Source organism: Amblyraja radiata, chromosome 6 (assembly GCF_010909765.2).
Source record: "Amblyraja radiata isolate CabotCenter1 chromosome 6, sAmbRad1.1.pri, whole genome shotgun sequence".
NCBI lineage: Eukaryota > Metazoa > Chordata > Chondrichthyes > Rajiformes > Rajidae > Amblyraja > Amblyraja radiata.
In genome coordinates this window covers 90,817,308-90,836,545 of record NC_045961.1, presented here as the reverse complement: position 1 = coordinate 90,836,545, position 19,238 = coordinate 90,817,308, and the positions used below count along the sequence as shown (strand labels likewise).

At 44.1% G+C, this 19,238-nt stretch overlaps 1 protein-coding gene across 6 annotated transcripts in view; it reads right to left on the bottom strand.

The window, feature by feature from the left end:
- Positions 1-1,903: 1,903 nt before the first annotated feature.
- mrpl48 (mitochondrial ribosomal protein L48) overlaps positions 1,904-19,238 on the bottom strand; it is a 40,258-nt gene continuing 22,923 nt past the window's right edge. For all 6 annotated transcript variants that reach the window (XM_033023187.1, XM_033023184.1, XM_033023185.1 and 3 more), the window contains 2 exons: positions 13,302-13,391; positions 1,904-2,181 (listed from right to left, as the gene is read on the bottom strand). In XM_033023187.1, coding sequence (XP_032879078.1) covers positions 2,107-2,181; positions 13,302-13,391 — 165 coding nt within the window. In that variant the 3' untranslated portion in view covers positions 1,904-2,106. The remainder of the gene's footprint in view (positions 2,182-13,301; positions 13,392-19,238) is intronic.

The window sequence follows — 19,238 nt, the reverse complement described above, 5'->3', positions numbered from 1 at the left end:
TTTTAATAAAGGCCATTTTTATACATTTTGGTTTCACCATGTAGAAATTACAGCTGTGTTTATACAGTCCCCCCATTTCAGGGCATCACAATAATGTTTGGGACACATGGCTTCACAGGCATTTGTAATTGCTCAAGTGTGTTTAATTGCCTCCTTAATTCAGGTATCAGAGAGCTCTCAGCACCTCGTCTTTCCTCCAGTCTTTCCAGTACATTTGGAAACTTTTATTGCTGTTTTTCAACACGAGGACCAAAGTTGTGCCAATGAAAGTCAAAGAAGCCATTATGAGATTGAGAAACAAGAATAAAACTGTTGGAGACTTCTGCCAAACCTTAGGCTTACAAAAATCAAGTGTTTGGAACATCATTAAGAAGAAAGAGAGCACCGGTGAGCTTACTAATCGCAAAGGGACTGGCAGACCAAGGAAGACCTCCACAGCTGATGACAGAATAATTCTCTCTATAATAAAGAAAAATCCCCAAACACTTCAGATTCAGATTCAGATTCTGACTGCATTTTGTTGTCTCTGTATGGTACACTGACAATGACAATTAAAGTTGAATCTGAATCTGAGAATAATTCTCTCTATAATAAAGAAAAATCCCCAAACACTTGTCCGACAGATCAGAAACTCTCTTCAGGTGTGGATTTGTCAATGACCACTGTCCGCAGAAGACTTAATGAACAGAAATAGAGGCTACACTACAAGATGCAAACCACTGGTTAGCCGCAAAAATAGGATGGCCTGGTAACAGTTTGCCAAGAAGTACTTAAAAGAGCAACCACAGTTCTAGAAAAAGGTCTTGTGGACAGATGAGACGAAGATTAACTTATGTCAGAGTGATGCCAAGAGCAAAGTATGGAGGAGAGAAGGAACTGCCCAAGATCCAAAGCATACCACCTCATCCATGAAACACGGTGGCGGGGGTGTTATGACCTGGGCATGTATGGCTGCTGAATGTACTGGCTCACTTATCTTCATTAACGATACAACTGCTGATGGTAGTAGCATAATGAATTCTGATGTGTATGGCCACATCCTATCTGCTCAAGTTCAAACAAATGCCTCAAAACTCATTGGCTGACGGTTCATTCTACAGCAAGACAATGATCCCAAACATACTCCTAAAGCAACAAAGGAATTTTTGAAAGCTGGAAAATGGTCAATTCTTGAGTGGTCAAGAACCCAATTGAGCATGCCTTTTATATGTTGAAGAGAAAACTGAAGGGCACTAGCTGTCAAAACAAGCATAAGCTAAAATGGCTGCAATACAGGTCTGGCAGAGCATCACCAGAGAAGACACCCAGCAACTGGTAATGTCCATGAATTGCAGACTTCAAGCAGTCATTGCATGCAAAGGATATGCAACAAAATACTAAACATGACTACTTTCATTTACATGACATTGCTATGTCCCAAACATTATGGTGTTCTGAAATGGGGGGGAACTATGTATAAACACAGCTGTAATTTCTACATGGTGAAACCAAAATGTTTAAAAATGGCCTTTATTAAAATCTGACAATGTGCACTTTAACCACGTGTGATTTTGTGCTATTACAAATCTCAAATTGTGGAGTGCAAAGGCAAATAAATAAATGATGGATGGGTCTTTGTCCCAAACATTATGGAGGGCACTGTAGATTCTTGATTAGTACAGGTCAGAGGTGAACAAGTGAAATTAGGAGTCCACTGGTTCAAAATAACTTCTAACATCAGGTTGGATAGAATTTTATTGCTGTAAATGGAAAGCCAAAGGTTATTAACCACTATGAAATAACTGAAATCCTATTGTGTACTCACATTTCACTAATGTGAGCACTTTATCAGGTTCATGTTCAGTAATGGCTGTCTGTGAATTGTGGGAAACAAGTTCAAGACAATGAAATTCAACAGTAAAAGTAAGATTACAAAAAAAGGGAATTTGTTTTATTTAATAATTGGTATCCAAGTACACCACTTTTACCTGCTTGTGTGGGTATCCTTGAAACAATGATTATTACATATTATTTTCCATCATAGTTCCCCGATGTCACTACTCAAAGTAGCCCATAATTTGATTGATAAACTGTCATCCAAAATAGTCACAGTCTTTGGATTTCTTCTCAATTTATTTGTGCTATTAATCCTTCTAATTCTGGCCTAGCCTTGAAGCGGGCATGATAATCAGCTTCCGTGTGCTGTGGAAACAATGAAAAACAATTATTATCTGGAATGTCAAAACTCAACATTCAAATTTCTAGATCACAGCAGCACTTTGATAAATAATATTTTGAAACATTTTAAACAATATTTTTACAAGGAAGAATTGTTCACAAATAATATAATTGCAGCAAAGAATCAGAACTGAATCCCTGGAAAAGCAATTCAGTCTCATTCGTAGTCCAATTCCATTTTGAAAGGCATATCGCCGCCATCCTTTCAGGATTAATAGTAATATCGAGTCCATAGATTAAACAAAGTCAGTGGCAACAAAGATACAAAATTGCCTGAAGTACAGAAAGTGTTTAAGCTAAGCATTTTTATTGTCAAATGAAGACACAACAGACTGTAGATGTTAGAATCTGGAACAATCTACTGCATGAACTCAGTAGGTTGTCCTGCATTTGTGGAGGGAAATGGACAGGGAGTGACAGATGAAGAGTCTAAACCCAAAATGTCAACTGTCCATTTTCCCCACAGATGTTGCCTGGCCCACTGGGTTCTTCCAACAGATTGTTGATCGTTATTCTTAAGCTCCGAGTGCATTCAGCCATGTTTAAATTGCTGATAGATCTAATATACAAGAGCCAACATGGCAATGGGGGAGGGGTGGATGATTGCAACCTTCATGCGGTCCGCCCTGTTTCGACGAATGCAATCAACCCGGCGTGCACAATCAAATAATATCAAATAGAACAAGTTGTCCAACGACTTTAGGCTGTGCACGCCATATGCAAGAAGAAGATGGGGGAAAGTATTTATTTAATCATGCATCCAAGCTGTTTTTCTTTCATGTTGTTGAACTACTAAGCATGAACCATTGATCTGTTGACTGCTGGTGTATAAAGTTCATTACTAAGAGGGGAGGGAAGTTTTGACCAGAAATCGTGAGTGAGATTTGCCCTCTTATCCATTTAGTGACGAAGGTCATCCAAAGGTGACTGGATTGGATTTGCAAATCAAGAATGTCAAGATTCAGATGACAACAACTTGGAGGTTTGGTAAAGAGCGTGGAGAACAGCCTGCAAGATGATAGAGTAGGGAAATGGGAGCTCACTTTAATATTTCATGATGCTACTGCTATTGCATACTACAATGAATTGTTCACTTAGACCAAGTCCTGACATGTAAACCATGAATATAAAAGTTACATGATCTCGTAAAGATTAATTGAATGCTAAACAGGAGATAGATGCTAGAAAGCTGTGTTATGAGATTCTGTTCTGACGGTGGCTTGCGTACATGTCCACATACATATATTTTCTCCTTAATGCTCACATTCACTTCCTATGCATCGTTCTTCAAACTATGGAAAAAAAGTTCTTCCAGTCTTTTTTGGTTTGTAATTGTAAAAGAAAATATTTATTAAAGCAGCCAGGCATATTCTTGCCACTGTACGAATAGGAGATGCCAAAGTTCATCACATTGAACTGATTATCTGAGTATATTTTTTAATATAACAATTCGTTTTAAGAACATAGGCAATACTGCAGAGCTATATCAAATTCCCAACCTGAGTTACCCTGCAAGGATTAGGAGTCAGCTACATAATGCAGGATTGGAATCATGTATCAACCAGGCCACGAGAAGCATCAAATTCCATTTCAAGGACATTAATATAGACATGAGTCTGTTTACCATCCTCTACAATGCAAAGTGGTAGATGTACAGTACCCGCTTTGGCACTTGACTGCAGTTAAGCTGAAATATTCAAAATGTATGAAAATAAAGCAAAATATGCTGATTTAATATATACCTTGTCCTACAAGTACGAAGATATTATTACATACATTACAATTAGTTTAACCCAAATTTACACCATATATTTTATATTACAAAATAGATGGAAGACTATTTTATATTACAAAATAGACGGAAGAAAAATCTAAATTGCAAATGTATTTATCAATATCAAAAGAAATGCCTAAAGCTAATAACATTTCATATCGAAACAATTTGAAACTGAACAAATGAGTGTTGAAAGAGTTAATAGTTGAAATCAGTGCTTCTTTCCATCTTTGGGCAGGTAATAATTTGCTTGGAAAATAAGACCGTAAGACCAGAATTACATGTTTATGTTAAATATGAATGTAATATTGTGTCTTGTTGCTTTTTTTGGTGTGACTGTATGGTAAATCAAATTTCATTGTACCTTAGGGTACACGTGACAATAAAGGACTATTGAACTATTGAGAATTACTGTAGGCCATTCAGCTCATCGAATCTGCTCTGCCATTCAATCACGGCTGATCCATTATTCCCTCTCAACGTCATTCAATCACGGCTGATCCATTTTTCCCTATCAACGCCATTCTCCTGCCTTCTCCCCGTAACTTTTGACGTCCTTATTAATCAAGAACCTATCCATCTCCGCTTTAAAAATACCCAATTGCTTGGCCACACCAGTGGCAATGAATTCCACAGATTCACCACCCTCTGGCTAAAGAAATTCCTTCTCATCTCCATTGTAAATAAATGCAAGTGGTGACAGACCCAAAATATTAATGAGATAAACTGACACGGTTGACCACACCATTCCTCTCAAATCTACTCTTTCAACCTTTCTGCCGTCTTTCCACACCCATACTTATGTGGAGGAGCCAAAATGTGTGGGAAGGAACTGCAGATGCTGGTTTACACCAAAGATAGACACAAAAAGCTGGAGTAACTCAGCGGGTCTTTCATGTGGCGTGCACAGCCTAAAGTTGTTGGACAACTTGTTCTATTTGATCTTCCGTTTGTGCACATCGAGTTGATTGCATTAGTCGAAACAGGGCAGACCACGTGAAGGTTGCAATCTTCCACCCCGTATTTATTGCCATTTATAGACATTTACCATTAAGCAGCATGATGCTGCATCTCTATTCTCTGTCACACACTATATTCCTTTTGACCTTTTCCTGGCAGGTGAAGCAAAGCATTTCCAATCTTTGGAACACCCATTCACACAAACACCCAAATGCTGAAATTCTTATCCTTGCACTCAAACCTCTCCACAGAAGGTAGTTGAGGCCAGTTAATTGGCTATATTTAAGAGGGAGTTAGATGTGGCCTTGTGGCTAAAGGGATCAGGGGGTATGGAGAAAAGGCAGGTACAGGATACTGAGTGGATGATCATGAATGGATGGCATGAATGGCAGTGCAGGCTGGAAGGGCCGAATGGCCTACTCCTGCACCCATTTTCTATGTTTCTATAGCATTGTCCTCTTCTTGTCTTTTCCAGTCATATAACATTGAACAGTACAGCTCAGGAACATGGATTCCTGACCCGTGTCTTCCATGGGTAAACCAGTTCTGAATCCAAACCAGCAGTGACAAAGATCCGATACTTCTTAATCTTCTGGGTCAGCCTACCATGTGGGACTTTATCAAATGACTTACTAAAATCCATGGTAGTCTTCTTCCACGGCCCTATCCTCAATCACCCTCGTCACCTCTTCAAAAAAACTTTAGTCCTCAAAGCTCCTCCAGTTCCGGCTTCTTGAGTATTTAACATTAATTGCTCACAACCATTGTTCCAGCCAGAGAAATAGAATTCCTTCTCTAAACCTCTCTACTTCATCTTCGTTCTTAAAGATGTTTCTTAAAACCTCTCTATTTGACAAAGCTTTTAGTGATTTGTTTAAAAGATTTTTAGGTGAGTTGCTGTCAATTTTTAAAAAAATATATTGCTCCTGCAATGCAATCTGTGACATTTTATACCATTAGGGGCACTATACAAACACAAACTCTAAGCTGAATTTCAATTTATTCCGTATTACTCAAGTTCCCGGAATGTCACTTTACGTCATTTATCTCTTATCAGCAGAAATTTAATTAGGCTGCAAACTCGGGTCACATTGAAACATCACTTTTTCTAAGGCTGCACTTTTTGAAATACATCCCCCATATGGAATAATCTTTTAAAACCAAATCCTCATTTTAATTTTTGGTTTGTATTAAACATTTTTTTATGGTTGAGGCACAGATAGTTCTTTCACACGAGTATGAAGTTTGAATCAAATGCAGACTAAATGAAGGAATTATCTCTAATGGTTACAGCTAATCTGTAGATTGAGAATTATCATGACTAAGCATATTTTACCATCAAATAACAGACCCATTCGGCAAATTATTAATTATAATATATAAATAACAGCAAGACATGACAAGGACAAATCTGTGAATGTGGAATTCATAGCCTTTCAGATGATTTTCAACAAGGTGTTGTACAAAATACTTGTGAGAAAAGTTAGGGTAATCAATTCAGAGATCAAGTGGCAAATGGGTTTTAAAGATGCAAAGCAAAAAAGAACATTTCCTGGCCAGGCTGAAAGTACAAAAAAACTGTTCTACAATGATCCAAGCTGAGATCCATGTGGTTTATCATACATTAGGTGGTCCCACATACATTAATGATTTGGACCACCTAATTGAAAGCGTGACATAAACATTTGACAATGATGTTCAATTGGGAATACAGATGACAATAATAAGGAATGCACAATACTAGAAAAGGCTTGCGTGTCAAATGAAATTCAGCACAACAAATAAAGCAAAGTTTGAGTGAATTTAATTTTTAACAAAAATAAGGGAGAGATTGGGTGACACAGTGAAGCAGCTAACAGAGCCATTGCGTTGCAGTGCCAGCGGTCTGGGTTCATCAGACCTCCAGTGCTATCTGTGTAGAGTTTGCATGTTCTCCCTGTGACCACAAGGATGTCCTCTGGATATTCCGGTTTCATAGAAACATAGAAAATAGGTGCAGGAGTAGGCCATTCGGCCCTTCGAGCCTGTACCGCCATACAATATGATCATGGCTGATCATCCAACTCAGTATCCCGTACCTGCCTTTTCTCCATACCCCCTGATACCTTTAGCCACAAGGGCCACATCTAACTCCCTCTTAAATATAGCCAATGAACTGGCCTCAACTACCTTCTATGGCAGAGAATTCCACAGATTCACCACTCTCTGTGTGAAAAATGTTTTTCTCATCTCGGTCCTAAAAGATTTCCCCCTTATCCTTAAACTGTGACCCCTTGTTCTGGAATAATCTTCCTGCATCTAGCCTGTCCAACCCCTTAAGAATTCTGTAAGTTTCTATAAGATCCCCCCGCAATCTTCTAAATTCTAGCGAGTACAAGCCGTTTCATCCCCAATCCCAAAGATTTGCAGGTTGGAAGGTAAATTGGGCAACATAAACTACCCGTAACATGCAGGTGTGTGGTAGAACCAGTGGAGAGTTGATGGAACGTAGAGTACACAAAGGGATTAGTGTAGGTTTGCAGTAAAATGGATGCTTGATGGTTGGCATGCGCTCAGTTGCCTGAAGGGGCTGTTTCCGTAATGTATATCTCTTATCATTTATTCTTTGGTAGGTATGAAAATTAATGCACAGGAGGGGCATAAAACTAAATTACTAAAATCAATACAAATTGATAAGACCATAAAATGAAAGCAATGTGGCAGAGTTCATATTTAGAGGAATCGAATAGCATTAACAGAGAAGTAATGTTGAAGTAAAATAGAACATTACAGCACACTTGGTTAATGGAGAATAGTGTTGTATCCAGACTAAATAAATAACATTGAGGCAAGGAAGGGGAAAGACAAAGTTAACCTTGAAGCCCTGAAAATTTTGCAGGAATTCTATGGGATTGAGGTGGAGAAACTACCACTATTTGTAGAAAAAATTAGTGAGGCGCAGAAGAAAATGATATCGTCTCAAATGTAATGAAATAATTTTACATAAATGTCTGTATACAACGAGTAATGAGATGGAACTTCCCACCACAAAAAAATGGTTGATGTAGCTTTATGCTTTTAAGAGGAAACAATGTATACATGATAGGTTGGGGAACAAATGTGGAAGAGATGATTAGGTTTGTGTGGAATATAAATATAGACTACTTAAGCCCGTGTCCTTTTTTACTGCTTTTTATGAAATTCCCATGCTCTTCGTTTTCTTTTAAATCCAGAAGTTATCTAGATTTGGATAAGTCACAGCACCCATGTGCATTAAATACAGTCTAATGATTAAATTAACACATTTTAAGGCACCAACTGGATAAAATTCAGAATTTCAGCTGTGAATGGGGCAGATATTCTTATTTTGTACAATGTTGTTATTAAATGCAGTAATTTGCAAAAGTCAATTGGCACATTTCTTACAGCACACACACACCATTGATGTTTCCCTGTCCCACGGTACGAGTTCATTCCAAGAGCTCTCCCGAGTTTGCCCTGATTTGAACTCGGAGATTTACGGTAATGGCCGCTCGTCGGTACTCGGGGCTCTCGTGGACATTTTTCAACATTTGAAGAATCTTCACGAGCCTTCCCGAGCTTACCTGCCGTTAGCGAGTCTTCCCGAGTATCTGCCGTTAGCGTTACGAGCCACTAAGAGACGTCCCCGAGCTCCGACGTACCCGCTACGTTCATTCTCCGTGCTTACCACCAGTTTGATTTTTTTTAAACTCGGGAGAGCTCTTGGAATGAACTCGTACTGTGGGACAGGGCCATTAGGCCACAAACACAAAACCCTAATGTCAATTTTCTCCTCGTCTTCAAGATTTATGAATTCTTGCTTAACTTTATTTATTTTGCGCACAAAGGTTAGAAACCTAATGCTACTGAGCTAAACACCAAATTATTTGACTAAATAATTTATGGTGGCATTTCAGTTGCTGCGTAGAAGTATACTACAAAATGAAAAATAATACAGTAAATTAAATGAATATACAAAGTCCTTAATGCAATTATGTGCTGAATGTTTGTGTTTCCAATTCCTTACATCATAAGTAACTGCAACAGTGCCATTTCTGATGTACAGGTGCACAACCTTTTATCCGAAGATCCAAATAACGAAAACCTCCGAATAGCGGACATTTTTTCGGTCCTTGAAGAAAGGTCCTTGAAAACGTTCACCGAGGGCGGCCCGCAGAGGTGACAGCGGAACCTCCGGTCGGTCCTCGAAGAAAGGGGAACTAAATCCCCATTCATAAAAGAGAAGGTGAGGGTATATTGCGCGGGAGGGTTAATAATTGACGATATGCTGCTGCCTGCCCGCTGAGTTAAAAAGTTCCCACGGTAGACTCACGATACACAGTGTATCGTGAGTCTTGCGTGGGAACTTTTTAACTCAGCGGGCAGGCAGCAGCAGATTGTCGCTCCCTTCAGTTTCACCCCACCTACACCCCTCTGCTTCCCGGCCATGTGTGTGACCCCTTCCTTCCCCTCTCCAGCTCGCCGCTCATTGCACCGGCGCGGGGGCTTTGCACTGTCTTCACGTCGGCGATACCAGCAGGTCAGTGCCAGTCACCGGAGACGTCAGGACCAACGGGACACCGACCCCCAGGCCCACTGCAAGCACGGAGATCCCAGAGACCCACAGCCAGCAGCAGCCCAGCCCCATTCCAACTCCAGAGGAAAACTGCAAACTGGCCGGAGACGTCAGGACCACCAGAAGCCGTTCCCCGAGCTGCGCCCCCTCATCGGGACACCGACCCCCAGGCCCACTGCAAGCACGGAGATCCCAGAGACCCACAGCCAACAGCAGCCCAGCCCAGCCCCGCTCCAACTACAGAGGAACCTGGGTTGCGGATGACGGGGCGCAGCTCGGGGCGTCGTAGGGGCCCATCGGGGAGCGGGTTCCTGTTGGTCCTGACGTCTCCGGCCACCTGCCATCCTCCGGGAACTGTACCGCCCTTGCAGGAGAATGGGGTTGTTTGCAGTTGCAGAGGGAGGGGGCAAGGGCGGTACAGTTCCCAGTCTCAGCTCCAGTCCAGGGGGGTGGCTGGAGACGTCAGGACCAACGGGACACCGACCCCCAGGCCCACTGCAAGCACGGAGATCCCAGAGACCCACAGCCAGCAGCAACTCCAGCCCCGCTCCAACTCCAGAGGAACACATAGGGGCAGAAGCTGATGGTGTGCAAGGTACGTCTTGTTCTTGGGTGGCGGATGAGGGGGCGCAGCTCGGGCTGTGGGCGAACTGCCACTTGTCACCGTAGCGGCCCATCGGGGAGCGCATTCCTCTGGAGTTGGAGGGGGAGGGGGGTATTGTGCTGTTTGATCGCCCCCTGCTATCCCAGGGACAGGGAGACACAGCGGCTTTTTAGACTGGTGGGCAATCACTTCCAAAGTTCTGCCCACACAGTCAGTACACCTCTCCTACACTGCATTTCATACAAACATTTATTCTGCAAGAAAAAACTACATTGAAGACTCAAACTCGCGACCGAGTAACTGCCAGGATCGAGGCGCAAACTCGCGACCTAGCTCGGGGATTCAAGCTAGGGGCATGTAGCCCCGCTAGGGTGACATGAGTGCGAGAGGTGATTCAATGGTGCGGGCACATTTACAAATTCAGGAATTCATTCAACACACTGCATTTCATACAGACATTTATTCTGCAAGAAAAAACGACATTGAAGACTCAAACTCGCGACCGAGTAACTGCCGGGATCAAGGCGCAAACTCGCGACCTTGCGGATATGAGCCGAGCACTCTACCACTGAGCCAGCCATTAAAATCTACGCTAAAAAATTTCCATTCCGAAGGCCGACAAATTCTGAATTACTAAAAGTGTCTGGTCCCAAGGCTTTCGGATAAAAGGTTGTGCACCTGTATAACGGTTTGCCTTGAAAAGACAAACCATACAACAACTGGCATGTTAAATTCTAAAGTGCAGGACAGCTAATGCTAGGCAAGGGATATCCTTATGACTCCTTCCTCCTTAACATCAGTGCAGTGGCCTTGCAGAATTTCCCATTGGAATTAATAATTGATTCTGATGCACTGTAATATATCCACTCCATTAGTGACTATTCTTTAATATTAAAAATCTATTGACTGCAAAATCTTAAGTTAAAACAAATACTGAGTATTTCATTCTGGTAGAATTTATGATCACAATTCTTTTTTCAAACTAATTCATCAATTTTTTTTTTTTTTTTAACCCTCTCCTTTTTGTTGGGTAACTTACATTTTTTTATTTTCTCCTTTCATATTTTTATTGCATTACTATTTTTTTATCAAATAATCTATTCTTGGTTGTTTTCTTTACCTGCATTTTTAAACTAATTAATATGCAAAAGGTGAATCAAAAGAGGAATGCAGATAGAATCGAGAACCCAAACACAAGAAACAATAAAATGTTTAAGAAGGAACTGCAGATGCTGGAAAATCGAAGGCAGACAATAATGCTGGAGAAACTCAGTGGGTAAGGCAGCATCTATGGAGAGAAGGAAATAGGCAACGTTTCGGGCCGAAACCCTTCTTCAAACAATAAAATGTGGAACTTTGTGCAATGCATGTGGCAACTTTATTGTAGCAAGACACTTCGCGGAAGCTTTATCAAACTAAAAAGCAACAATGAGCTACTTAATTAATATTGGCGAAAATTACCAAAAGCTTGGTCAAATGAGGAAAGAGAGGTTTCGGGAGGGAATTTCTGAGCATACCATTTTAGCAGCTGTAGCATGGCCATAAATTACATTTTGGAGTGCTTAAGATACCAGAATTGGAGGAGAATTACAAACAATAAGGGGTAAGCCATTTAGAACAGAGATGAAGAAAAAAAATTTTCACACAGAGGGTTGTGAATCTGTGGAATTCTCTGCCTCAGAAGGCAGTGGAGGCCAATTCACTGGATGCTTTCAAGAGAGAGTTAGATAGAACTCTTAAAGATAGCGGAGTCGGGGGATATGGGGAGAAGACAGGTACGGGGTACTGATTGTGGATGATCAGCCATGATCACAGTGAATGGCAGTGCTCGCTCGAAGGGCCGAATGGCCTACTCCTGCACCTATTATCTATTGTTATAAAGCCACAAGAGAATACAGAGACAATTAACAGTGAAGCCTTGGAGGATTTGAAGGCAAGAATAGGAATTTAAAGCGGTCAGTGCTTAACTGAGAGCAGAAAAAGGACAGAAGCACAGAGGTGAATGGAATTATGCAAATTAAGATAAAGGCAGCTGAGTTTTAAAAGACTACTAGACTAAACGACTAAAAGACAGAGAGAGAGAGAGGGGGGTGGAGGGGAGGGGGTGGAGGAGAGGGAGGGTGGGTGAGGGGGGGGGGGAAGGTGGGCCAGGAGGGGAGAGAGGGGGTAGAGAGAGGGGAGGGGAGAGAGAGGGGAGGAGAGAGCGTTAATCCACTACTTGATGTCAGTTAAACAATCTGAAAATCAGAGACAGATGGAGTCTAGGGAGATGTTGTGCTTGATGTTATTATTTGGAACATAAAAGCTGGTCTGATATTACTGTCTGATATTACAGCGTGAAAACAAATAAGATGTCCTACAACCCAAGTCAAAATGTGGTAGCAGAGCCAAAAGGGATAGACAATCAACTGGAGATTTTATACTTCAGCTCAGCCAGGAGAAATAACAATCGCTTCACTCAGCTGCACTCCTGACTGCTTGGTATAAAGCTCCATTACCTGAGATCTGGCTGTTTCTCTCGGCAGAGGAATAGTTGTGGGGATACTGACAGAAGGTATTGGAATAAACATCTCGTGGGAATACCAGCAAGAAAAGCAAACAGTGAGAAAAAAGACTGCATTCAAGTACATGGACCGAGGGACCAGAAGTATTTCATGTGAAGAAGATTTGCATGTGAAGAGGCAAGAGAACGCAGATGTGGGAATCTAACTGCTGCCTGACCTGCTGAGTTCTGCCAGCAATTTGTTTATTGAAGAAATGCACATTGTCTGTGCATGTAGAATTATTTCACTGTGGTCACCCCTTTATTTAAGATCTTATTCATGGCAGTCAGAATTTTTGGCAAGTGCTCAAAACAGGCATATCTTACACCTAGGGAAGAAATCAATGGAGGGATGTGGGCACAATGTGGCAGGATATCATTTGAACTGGAGGCCAGATAATTCTAGTAAAAATACTGACTTGACCCTGTTAGCCTGTTTCTGTGCTGTAAATTCCATGCCATTTATGCTTAAAATGTGTTGATTAGTTCTATTAATGTCTGTGACTCCTGGTGCTTTTGTTTTCTTTCTTAAACTATAGATGCAACACAAAGTGAATCGGCATATGCGCTTGGAGGTTAATTGGACTATGCTGTGAAAATGTTCAACATGATCAGTCTTGACACTTACTTCTTTGATGCACAGATGCACACCTTCTGGCTGATTCGTTTGAAGGACTTCCACAACAACCGGCAGGAGCGTCGAGCTCAAACCACTAACCTAAAAAATTTAAGCACAATAAAAACTCTACAAATTAACTTTGCACAATATTAAAATAACTAAATGTCAGACAATTCACAGCAAGATCCTTTTATACGTAAAAGATGTTCCACTCCCGGTTGAATCACTGAAGTGTAGGTATACAATTAATTTATAAGGACCATTGCAGCTTATCACAGAAACTATTACAATGCAATGGAAGGCAGTGCGAAGATTCAAACATTTGCATGGAAAGATAAATGTTAGCCAAGCAGCAGCCGGTTCGGAGGGGGCGCTGCTCTGGCAGCAGCCATGTCATGCAGCTCGTCAGTTTCTCAACTTTTTTTTATTTTTTTAGTATGTTTTAAAGTCTGTATTTAATGTTTCTTTGTGTGTTTTATGTGGGGGGTGGTGTGGGGGGGTAAGGGGGAACCACTTCGGTCGCCTCATCCACGGAGAGGCGAGTTTTTCCAGGTCGCCACCCCCGTGGCCTAACATCAAGGATCGACGCGGCCTTTCCCGGAGACGCGCCCGGGGCTTCAGTGGCGGGTGCAGCGTGGACTCTCGGCGTGGAGCGGGTGACCCCTCGCTGGGGCTCGCTGGAGGGGAGCGCTCCGTTTCGCTGGCCCGGGGCAGCCGGCAGCCTGAAGTCGCGGTCTGCACAGCTCCAGCTGGTGCGGCGTCTACAGCCCGGGATCTCACGTTGGGGACCCGGGGGAAGAAGAAGCCATCACTGCCGGCCCGCGGCCGACTTCTACCGCGGGTCCGGCATGGACTTACCATCACCCCTGGAGGGGAGCTTCGACCGCCGGCCCTGCAGTCTACGGTGCTTCTGGCTGCGGCGGGGACTTAAATCTTGACCGCCGGTCTGCGGCCTACAACAACTTAAAGCCGCGGTCTCCGGTGAGGAAGAGCCGATCCTGGACTGACTCTGGACTCTGGTCCTGACCACGGGGGGGGAAATGGAGGAGGACTGGCCAAGTTTTGTGCCTTTCACCACAGTGATGAATGCTGTGGTGGATGTTTGTGTTACAGTTTTATTGTGGTTGTGTGTTCTTTATTATTGTATCGCTGCAGACAACCCAAATTTCCACCAGCCTGGCTGTGTGGCAATAAATTATATCTATCTATCTATCTATCTAACCATGGGCACTGGACGAATGCCAGTTCGATGTCAACAAACTGTCCCACATTCAAACATTGCCATCAGCAAAATAAACTATTTACGATTGAAGGACATGCCAGAGAAACAAATGCTGACCATACATCACAATCAATTCACTTTATATTGTGTCTTATCCAGCCATGGTGTCATTTAAACAAAGCAGATTATTCAAATAAATGCATTATATTGGTCCTTGGTGTCAGAGACATGAATGGAGTTTGGAAACTTGTACTCAAGAGATGACCACTAACTTATTTTTAAATATTTTTTTACATGTTATGTAAAACTGACATACACATTCCTTCCTACACATTTCGTCTGCTCCACTGCAAAATCTCAAGGTATGCCTACTTTGAACAAGTTCTCCTCCTCTCTCTGATGAGAATCCTGCAACACCCTCTCTCACTGCTGCTCATTGTCACCTTCCCCTCAGCTAACTGTGAATCATTCTACTTTGATCATCGTCCCCTTTGATCTATCATTTTCACGCCTTACCCGTCCATATCTCTATACCTCCCTCTCCCCTGACTCTCAGCCTCAAGATAAATCTCGGTCTAAAATGTCAACCATTCCTTCTCCAGCATTTTGTCTCAATCTTCATTTGACTTAAACTAGGCTTCAACTGTGAGTGTAGGATAATGGGAATAAAAGAAAAATAGGAATTACTAGACTAAGTGGGACCCGTTGGGTCCCATGTTCACACGGGAGGGCTGGTCCCCCGACGCAATATTCCACTTCTCCACCAATTCCAATATTGGTGGCCAGTGGGGGGGCTTTCTGGAGCGCTAGTATGGGTTCTTGGGGTGGCAACTCAGTCCCTAAAGCCTGATCTGCTGGCAGCTCACTCACGGCTGGTGGGCTGGCAGTTGACTCATGGCTATTCCTTGAAATTCCATTTCAAGCAGGGTGCAAGGCCACCAAATTCAAATCAATTTTCCTACCATTTCAAGCGGGGTGCAAGGCCACCAAATTCAAGTGCAGTTTCTTACCACTTTGAGCAGGGTGCAAGGCCACCAAATTCAAGTGCAGTTTCCTACCACTTCAAGCAGGGTCCAAGGACACCGAATTCAAGTGCAGTTTCCAACCACTTCAAGCAGGGTGCAAGGTCACCAAATTCAAGTGCAGTTTCATACCACTTCAAGCATGGTGCAAGGCCAAAAATCACAGCCGTAAGTAGTAGCGTTTTATCTAAAATCAATATACAGTGCAAACAGGAAGTAAGTGCATTTGCAGTAGTGCCTTTTAACTTCAAGCCAAAGCACCCAAACCGCCATTTGCAGTAAGTAGTGCCTTTCAACTTCAAGCCAAAGCATCCAAGCCACCATTTGCAGTAAGTAGTGCCTTTCAATTTCAAGCCAAAGCACCCAAGCCACCATTTGCAGTAAGTAGTGCCTTTCAACTTCAGGCCAAAGCACCCAAGCCACCATTTGCAGTAAGTAATGCCTTTCAACTTCAAGCCAAAGCACCCAAGCCACCATTTGCAGTAAGTAGTGCCTTTTAACTTCAAGCCAAAGCTCCCAAGCCACCATTTGCAGTAAGTAGTGCCTTTCAACTTCAAGCCAAAGCACACAAGCCACCATTTGCAGTAAGTAGTGCCTTTTAACTTCGCTAAAGCACCCAAACAACCATTTGCAGGCAGTGCCTTTTTACTTCAAACAAACCGTATTTTCATTTTCAAACCACATTAAGGGGATTCACAGTTGAGTAGACATGTGTTCAGTGTTATTCAGAGCTCAGAGAGACGTGACCCTTTGGCTTCATCCATCTTGCAGAGACTGAGTGAGGCACACCACTTCCTGGTTTTATAGTCTCTCCCCCTCCCTCCAGCAGGGGCAGCAGAGAGAATGGTGAATTTAAAAAAAAACATTAATATCTCTCTGATTTGTCATCGATAGGAAAAATCCTCCGGTCCAGGAAGGCGGAGGGGGGCTCTGAGCGAGGTGGCCAGTGCAGACCCGTTGGGTCTGTTCCCCCAAAGTGCGGTTGTGGGGGGGGGGGGGGGGGGGAAGAGAGAGGAGGGAGAGGGAGAGAGAGAGAGAGAGAGAGGGGAGGGAGGGGGGAGAGGGGGGTAAGAGAGAGGGGGGGAAGAGAGGGAGAGAGGGGGAGGGAGGGAGGGGAAAGGAGGGGAGGGGGATGGGAGAGGGTGGAGGGTAGGGGTATGTGGAGGGGAGGGGGGTTTAGGGGAGGGGATGGATGGGAGGAGGGGGAGAAAAAGAGGGGAGAGAGAGGGGGGAAGAGGAGAGGGGGGGAGGAGAGGGGAGGGAGGAGAGGGGAGGGAGGAGAGGGGAGGAGGGGGGGAGAGGAGAGGGGGAGGAGGGGGGGAGAGGAGGGGGGCAGGAGAGGGGGGGAGGAGAGGGGGGGAGGAGAGGGGGGGAGGAGAGGGGGGGTGAGAGGGGGGGAGGAGAGGGGGGGAGGTGAGGAGGGAAGAGGAGGAGAGAGGGGGGAGAGGAGGAGAGAGAGGAGGAGAGGGGGGAGGAGGAGAGAGGGGGAGAGGAGGAGAGGGAGGGAGAGGAGGAGAGGGGGGGAGAGGAAGAGAGGGGGGAGAGGAGGAGAGGGGAGGAGAAGAGGGGGGGGGAGAGGAGAGGAGGAAGAGGAGGAGAGGAAGAGGAGGAGAGGGGAGGAAGAGGAGGAGAGGGGAGGAAGAGGAGGAGAGGGGGGGAGAGGAGGAGAGGGGGGGGAGAGGAGGAGAGGGGGGAGAGGAGGAGAGGGGGGGGAGAGGAGGGGGGGGGGGAGAGGCAAGGGAGGGGGGGGGGGGGGAGAGGAGAGGGAGGGGGGGGGGAGAGAGAGTGCCTTTTTACTTCAACCAAAACCCAAACAACCATTTGCAGGCAGTGCTTTTTTACCTCTAACCATATTTTCATTTTCAAACCAAATTAAGGGTACTCACAGTGCTGTAGACATTTGTCAGTGTCATTCAGAGCTCTGATTGAGGCACACCACTTGCAGAGACTAATTGAGGCACACCACTTGCAGAGACTGATTGAGGCACACCACTTCCTGGTTTTATAGTCCCTCCCCCCTGCTGCCAGCGGGGGCAGCAGAGAGAATGGAGAATTTTGTAAAATCATTAATATCTCTGTCATATTTCATCGACGGGAAAAATCCTCGGCACACATACAGCGGAGGGGGGCTCTGAGCGAGGTGGCCAAAAATGACTGCCGTAGGTGGCGGCGTCCTCTCGGAAATCGCAGCACAGATCGCCAAAACCGGTCAAGAACAGAGTTTTAGTAATATAGAAGAAGATAGATAGATAGATAGATGTTGGCAAGTTCAAGTGAGTTTATTGTCATGTGTCCCTGTATAGGACAATGAAATTCTTGCTTTGCTTAAGCACACAGAAAATAGTAGGCATTTACTACAAAACAGATAAATGTGTCCATATACCATGATATAAATATATACACACATGAATAAATAAACTGATAGTGCAAATAACAGAAAGTGGTTGCTAATAATCAGAGTTTTGTCCGAGCCAGGTTTAATAGCCTGATGGCTGAGGGGAAGTAGCTATTCCTGAACCTGGTTGTTGCAGTCTTCAGGCTCCTGTACCTTCTACCTGAAGGTAGCAGGGAGATGAGTGTGTGGCCAGAATGGTGTGGGTCTTTGATGATACTGCCAGCCTTTTTGAGGCAGCGGCTGCGATAAATCCCCTCGATGGAAGGAAGGTCAGAGCCGATGATGGACTGGGCAGTGTTTACTACTTTTTGTAGTCTTTTCCTCTCCAGGGCGCTCAAATTGCCGAACCAAGCCACGATGCAACCGGTCAGCATGCTCTCGACTGTGCACCTGTAGAAGTTAGAGAGAGTCTTCCTTGACAATCCGACTCTCCGTAATCTTCTCAGGAAGTAGAGGCGCTGATGTGCTTTTTTGATGATTGCATTGGTGTTCTCGGACCAGGAAAGATCTTCAGAGATGTGCACGCCCAGGAATTTGAAGCTCTTGACCCTTTCAACCATCGACCCGTTGATATAAATGGGGCTGTGGGTCCCCCTCCTACTCCTTCCAAAGTCCACAATCAGTTCCTTGGTTTTGCTGGTGTTGAGGGCCAGGTTATTGCGCTGGCACCATATGGACAGTTGCTCGATCTCTCTTCTGTACTCTGACTCATCCCCATCAGTGATACGCCCCACAATAGTGGTGTCGTCAGCGAACTTGATGATGGAGTTCGCGCTGTGGTTCGCTACGCAGTCATGGGTATAGAGTGAGTACAGCAGGGGGCTGAGCACGCAGCCTTGAGGTGCTCCCGTGCTGATTGTTATTGAGGCCGACACATTTCCACCAATACGAACAGACTGTGGTCTGTGGACGAGGAAGTCAAGGATCCAGTTGCAGAGGGATGCGCAGAGACCCAGTTCTGCGAGTTTGGTAACCAGTTTGGAGGGGATGATTGTGTTAAATGCCGAGCTGTAATCAATGAATAACAGCCTGACATATGAGTTTTTGTTGTCCAAGTGGTCCAGTGCGGAGTGGAGGGCCAGCGAGATCGCATCCACCGTTGATCTGTTGTGGCGGTACGCGAACTGCAGTGGGTCCAGGTTTTTGTCGATGTAGGAGTTGATTTGCTCCATGATCAACCTCTCAAAGCACTTCATCACCACCGGCGTTAGTGCCACTGGTCGATAGTCATTGAGGCATGTCACCTTACTCTTCTTGGGCACCGGTATAATTGATGCCCTTTTAAAGCAGGTGGGGACCTCAAACCT